Below are 6,451 nucleotides of genomic sequence, written 5' to 3'. Positions count from 1 at the left end.
ACTATGTGGTTTAGCTGATGGATTGGTCGGCGGAAGTTTGATTGGTTCAGCCGGAAAGCTTCCTAGACAATACATGCAAGCAATTTTCGCCGGCACTGCCTCTTCAGGTAAAACCGCTTTTGATAACAATTGAAATTAAAATACACTAGTTACCTCTTTTGTTACAAGTTAGTCCTGTACAAATCAGCAAAATCAGCAAAGCCCTAAGATTTCTCTGTTTTTGCTAGGCATCATCATCTCTGTCCTTAGGATTACAACTAAAGCTTCGCTGCCACAGACACCGCAAGGAATGCGAACTAGTGCTCATTCCTATTTCATAGTTAGCTCTACCATACTCTTATGCTGCGTTATTTGTTGTAACGTGCTCCACAAGTTACCAATAATGCAACAACACCTCAAGTTTCATCAACCTTTGCATACGACTCTGACTATATGGATGGTTGGGAGGAAGATTAAGTGGCCAGCTTCGGGTATTCTAATAATCTACACCGTTACTTTATCAATATTTCCAGGATTTATAGCTGAGAATTTGAAGTCCCATCTTCTCCAAAGTTGGTATCCTATTTTGCTCATCACAGTGTACAACATCTCGGATTTCCTAGGCAAGTCACTCACCGCACTCTATCTATGGCACAGTATAAAGTCCGCTACATGGGCTTGTATCGTTAGGCTTCTCTTTTATCCTCTCTTCTCTGCATGTTTACGTGGACCGCAATGGCTTAGAACAGAAGTGCCAGTGGTTGTTCTGACGTTCATGCTTGGCCTCACCAACGGCTACCTCACTAGCGTGCTCATGATCATGGCTCCCAAAACGGTTCATGCATCGGAAGCAGAACTTGCAGCCGTCTTCATGGTTGTTTTCCTAGGATTAGGTCTTGTTTGTGGCTCAGTTCTTGGCTGGGTCTGGCTCATCTGATTCTTTTAGTTGTATGAATCAAAATTATTTAACAAAAAAGTCGAGCATATGACACTAGCACATGACTGTCACAATCTTTGTTTTTTATATATATTTGACTACTTTGATACTAAAAGAAATACGATATTACCTGACTCAGTATTTTCCCCCATAAATAATTTACCGACTATGATTTTATTTTATTTGATTAAATACTCAAGAAGACGACGGTGTTCTAAAATTACAAAACCAATCAAATATTATAACACTAATTAGATATAAACACAAAGGGGAAAAAAGGGAATCAAAAGTCCACTTGCGGTGAATCATACCTTACCTTGTCTTGATTGGTGAACTTTATTATTCGTGTCTCCCGTGTGATATGTTTTCTACTTCCATTAAAAAAAAATTTTATTAACGCTTAACGATTTATCTTAGTTAAGATTTATACTACGTTTGCATCAAATTATTTTGTTTCAGGAGATTAATAATAGTTTTGTTTTTATATGTAATATGTATTTTTTAAAATATATTATTATTATTCTGATGATATGGATAACAAGTGTACACCCATTTCTTTTGAACCAGAGATACCTTGCATATGTAACCTCTTCTGCAACAATAAGGTATACATATAGCGAAAAAAGGTGTATATAAATGTTATGAATTTTTGTTTAAAAAACAGTATAATAATGAAATTTAAGGAGTACAATTGGTTGGTTGTGAATAAAGCAAAGCGTTGAGAACAATGGAGGATCGGAGGGACTAATAATGAACTTTGGTTTGGGTCCTTTTGCTTGAGATAGATATAAAGGATGCGGCAGTTATAACGTTAAAACGTTATCCACCACCACCATCAGACACTCATATGATGTTGACATTAACAGATAAGATCTTCATTTTATGAACTTATATGATTATTAATTCCCATCATTTTATCTAACAGAAAAAGTACTTTAAATCACTTCAACCTTTCAACAGATATACGAATTCAACATTTCAACAGAATTCATTATTTTGCTGTTATCTTATACAAAATTGTTGTGAAAACTTAATCAAAGTGAACCAACTAGTAAATAAGAAGTTTTTAAGTTCCATTTTGATACGAATTTCTAAACTCAATAATTCATTAAAAAGTTATGTTCCGTATTTCATATATATAAAATAAATAAAAGCAAAAGAAAAAGATGACACAGAGAGAATGGGCATTCTTATCCAAATTACACTTGCATCATCGACTGAGGGGGGTAAGGAATGAAATTGTCATTTCTTTTTGTTTCTTCTACATAAATTTTATGTAGAGACTGTTAATGTAAGTGGACCAACCAGAAAGCCAAAAAAAGAAGATATACCATTATAAAAATAACATTTTTCCCATAATATGTTCAAATGTCTATTTCAAAATTTTTCGTTGATACGAAAAATCATTAATGGAACAGCCAAACAAGTGTACGTATAAGCACATTTCTTGTGAGCCAGAAATACCTTTCATGTTTATCCTCTTCAAGAACAATAGTATGGGTTACCGTTAGTTATACTACTAAAACTGGAATATTGTTTATTTATATTTATTATTGGAAGAGACTAGAATGATAGGGAAGGATATTAATTGGAATGCTTGTGAAGAAGGCAAAGCCGCCGGAGAGTGTTGAAAACAAAGCAGAAGTAAAAGATATCTTCAACGGGAATGAAAACATTCTCTGCCATCCATTAGCTTGACCATGTGAAATTTAAAGGTCAGAGATTCTACTCTGCTCGAACTATGGGAATACTAGATTAAAGCTGATCGGGTTTAATTACGCTATTTAGGTCATTCCCTTCGGATGAAAAAGTTTAGTTAAACAGAATTCTTATGACTCTGTTTGTAAAGCGTTTTATCTTGTTTATGAGATCCAGGTTAAACTTATTAGCATGGAAAGATTTCAAACCAAATAAGTTCATTTTCCGATTGATCGAATCGCGAATAATAAATATATGAATATGATTGTGACTTAAGTGTTAGCTTCTGATGTCGTATGCCGAGAACAGAAACAGTACTTTTAGTTGTGGTCCACTAAATTACACTCAATCTTTGTTGTCATCTTTTTCTAGAAAGATGATCCGGTCCAGTTGGGACGGCCCATTGCGTTGTTATAGTTGACTTCGTGAAGGAGCTCATACGGAATTGTATTTCGTTACCCCCAAACTGAAATCTCTCCTATGTTGTTTGAGTACTCATACAAAAATTACACATAGGTAACATTTTTATTTATTTTAAACACACTAAACAAGAAACGACGTCGAATCTTAAAGATCAGATCATCCGCAGATGAAATTACAAAAGAACCTGATGGAATATATTCAGAGTAGGAATCTAAATAAACCAACAGGTAACAAGGTTGTAAGCAAACAAGACAGAACAGCTAAAGTAGGAGAAGCAAAATACGAGAAACAGAGGAAGGAGAAGGATACTATAGACTTGCCGATGGCGCCTGTCTATTTGATGTATTGAGATAGCCACTTGAAGCCTTCACCATAACCCATTTTTCGAACAATGCTGCACATAAACACCTCCAACGGTCTCACATTCGAATCAGTTAGATTCACTTTGCCTTTACCGGTGGTGAAATTGGAGAGACCAAGGTGGAACCGAAGCTCGTCCTCAGATGCAGCGTAAGGAATATCGATTTTGTTCCCTAGGATGAGGAATGGGACAGTGGCTAAGGATTCGTCAGAGAGGAGTGCATCAAGCTCCTTTTTTGATTCTGCAAATCTCTCTTTGTCATAAGCATCCACTAAGTAGACCACAGCATCAACCTGTGAAAACCCTCAAGAAGAATCAAATACCCCTCTACCTAATGAAAACTTCGATTCGAAAACGACAACGCATAGACGAAACTAAAAGAAGGCTTCTACAGATGGAGAATAAGATGATAATAACCTTAGCATAGTAATCTTTCCACACTCTTCTTGCGATTTGATGACCACCCAAGTCAAAAGCCTTGAATTTGATTTTGCCAATGCTAAGTTCTTCCGAGGTTGGATGCTGAGTTGGTTGATGCTGCACTAATCTCTGTTTAAACAAACCAACTCCAAAACGATCAGCTCAAATCACCCAATTTTTTTTTTTTTTTTTTTTTGATACACACAATCATAAAGTAATTCATATCAGGAAACAAAAGTGAAATCAAAGTAAACCCTAATTTGGATTTGAGTGAATACGAAAGCAAATCTAATTGCTAGGTTCAAAATTAGACACTTTTGAAAAGCTCACTCAACACCCAGATTCCAATCAAATACGAAATTGAAGATCTAATTTGTCGACGAATCGAACAACAAAAGGAAATCGCAAAACGAAAATTGGATCGATTCGATAGCAGAAACTAGAAGAAGGAAGAAGGCGAGAGAGGAAGCGAACCTCGTCTTTCAACATGTGAAGCAAGGTGGTTTTACCAGCGTTATCGAGACCTAGAAACAAGATCTTGGCTTCTTTCTGCCATAGACCTAGCGAAGCTAGCACGCCGTAGAACCAATCTACCAAGAACATCGCCTCACGATCTTCCTAAACCCCAGATCCGATACGCGATCGTCGTTATCAACCTTTTCTTCGATTTTTTTTTTTTTTAGCTTCGGAGATGAGCTAAAGAAGCAAACTTGTGGGAGATTCTGAAGTCTGTTGTAACAAAAGCGGCATGCAGTGTATAGATTCTGAAGTCTGTTGTAACAAACGGCATGCAGTGTGTAGATTCCTGAAATTGGTCAGATAACGAAAAAGGCCCATGAAAACGGCGCCGTGTGAGGCCACGCACTCACTTTCAGTTCAGGCTTTTTTTGTAAATGGGTCCATTAGATTTAGAGAGGAGATATTTTGCTTAGCAAGTGGAAATGGTCTCTATCGTTTTCTACAATTCACACACACTATGATACCATAGGTTTAGCTAGATTATATAATTTGTGTGCAAGTAGTCAAACCAAACAAACAAACAAACAAAAATAGTGAAAATCTTGGTTTGATTGGTGATTATCAACCGAGTTCTTGGAATTAAAATTGGTTGTTAATTCCAACTATTATATATTGAAATGGGATAAAGTGAACTTTGAAAGAGGTAATGTTTTGATAAGAAACGTGGGAGTCGCATTCTTATGATGATATTTTCGTGAAATTATTAATACGAAAGATATAAAGTGAACTTTNTTTTTTTTTTTTTTTTTTTTTTTTTTTTTTTTTTTTTTGTCAGTGTATTTTCTAGTACAAATAATTACTGTAACCTCGTGTATTTTTTTTTGTCACCATTAATGGGAGATGATTAATATGTCGACCATCAATATTGTTTTTGTTTTTTGCGTTTGTGGATGTTAATAATAATAATAACCAGCCGAAAAAAAACTGAAACGTAGTAGATAAGATCGGAACCAAATAAGATAAGCCTAAAATGTCTGCGTCCAAGTGTACCTTGAGAGTGGGGGAAATCAAAAAGCTAAAGGAATTTTCTTATGTGTATGGCATTCTTTATCTCAACGTGTGCTAAAAGTTTATGCATTAACCATCCATCATCGAAGTTTATATTTCTTCGCTTATAAACAACTAGTTAGACGTCACATAACAACGAGTACTGTTCACATAATAACTAATTTTGGGAAGAAATATACAACATCATTTCACAAAGATCAAGAAAACATGTAGTATAAAATCTCGAAAAATTGAAAACTTCTTTCAAGAGCCCAAGAAATAAGGATAATAACATTTCTTCAACAAACAACTAAAAATAGTTATCATAATTATATAGTGGTGGAGAATTGGATTATATCTAAAATATTCGTATGGGTTTGTCGCTGTCGTACTTATACGTAAACATGCATTATGACTGTTAGAGTCGTAATATATTTAATTGACCAAATACATAACATATACAGATATACTTACTATATTTATATTGTGCTGTCCAATGGAGTATTATACTAAACAAAAGGTAGATGACAAAGAATACAGCCGTGAGCTTTGACCTGTGTGATCTCGTAACTAGTAGTATACAAACCTTTCTATATATCGATCCACTGTTCCAGCTTTCACAAAGCTCACAGTGTAGTTTTTGAAAAACAAAACGCTCTCTAGTTCGGAAAAAATCTTCCATTCAACCCCCTTTTTTAATTCATCTTTTAATTAATTAACCATTCAAAATTTACCATGTAATTTAATTAAAGAAATTATTAGGCTTTTGTAGATACACCTTTACAAAAACACCCAATAATTAATGTTATATCTATAAAGCAATTAAAAATAAATCAATCTAATTTAATAAGTAATTATAAAAAGTGTTATTACAGATTAGTAAAATAATTATTATAATCTAGGACCATTAACAATCCAAATTAAGGAATATATATATTTTATATCCACAAAAAAACGATCAGAGAAAAGGGTAAACTTGTCAATTCGACGTTGTTCGCTTACGAACTCCTTTTAAAGTTGGACTTTTTTCTCTTTACTTATATGTTCGTTTTTCGTCAGAGGCAGGGCAAAACAACAAAAACAAAAAACAGAGCAAAGCCTTTTTTTTTTTTTTTTTTTTTTTTTTT

General features: G+C 34.4%; 3 protein-coding genes across 3 annotated transcripts in view; 2 read left to right on the top strand and 1 right to left on the bottom strand.

Annotated features, from left to right (window-relative positions):
* Nucleotides 1-1,050, top strand: part of LOC104778529 (equilibrative nucleotide transporter 8-like) — a 3,110-nt gene extending 2,060 nt beyond the window's left edge. The window contains exons 2-3 of the mRNA XM_010502985.1: nucleotides 5-107; nucleotides 228-1,050. Coding sequence (XP_010501287.1) covers nucleotides 5-107; nucleotides 228-916 — 792 coding nt within the window. The 3' untranslated portion in view covers nucleotides 917-1,050. The remainder of the gene's footprint in view (nucleotides 1-4; nucleotides 108-227) is intronic.
* On the bottom strand, nucleotides 3,128-4,527 carry LOC104759961 (GTP-binding protein SAR1A). The gene is made up of 3 exons (XM_010482825.2): nucleotides 4,293-4,527; nucleotides 3,816-3,947; nucleotides 3,128-3,691 (listed from the first exon to the last, which is right to left on the bottom strand). The coding sequence occupies exons 1-3, from the start codon at nucleotides 4,419-4,421 to the stop codon at nucleotides 3,371-3,373; spliced, it is 582 nt and encodes a 193-aa protein (XP_010481127.1). The 5' UTR covers nucleotides 4,422-4,527; the 3' UTR covers nucleotides 3,128-3,370.
* The window catches only part of LOC104759950, a 3,601-nt gene continuing 3,530 nt past the window's right edge, over nucleotides 6,381-6,451 (top strand). Inside the window, exon 1 of the mRNA XM_010482814.2 lies at nucleotides 6,381-6,432. The gene's annotated coding sequence lies outside the window, so the exon portion shown is untranslated. The remainder of the gene's footprint in view (nucleotides 6,433-6,451) is intronic.

Source organism: Camelina sativa, chromosome 3 (genome assembly GCF_000633955.1).
Source record: "Camelina sativa cultivar DH55 chromosome 3, Cs, whole genome shotgun sequence".
Lineage (NCBI taxonomy): Eukaryota > Viridiplantae > Streptophyta > Magnoliopsida > Brassicales > Brassicaceae > Camelina > Camelina sativa.
The sequence above is the reverse complement of the archived record's forward strand: the minus strand, read 5'-3'. Positions and strand labels throughout refer to the sequence as shown.

Bases quoted from the DNA above. Each gene is read 5' to 3' on its own strand.
- LOC104759961 (XM_010482825.2), bottom strand. From the start codon at position 4,421: ATGTTCTTGGTAGATTGGTTCTACGGCGTGCTAGCTTCGCTAGGTCTA. The intron at 3,948-4,292 runs GTTCGCTTCCTC...TTGTTTAAACAG, and splicing joins TTCACATGTTGAAAGACGAG to AGATTAGTGCAGCATCAACC. The intron at 3,692-3,815 runs GTTATTATCATC...GGGTTTTCACAG, and splicing joins GGAAAGATTACTATGCTAAG to GTTGATGCTGTGGTCTACTT.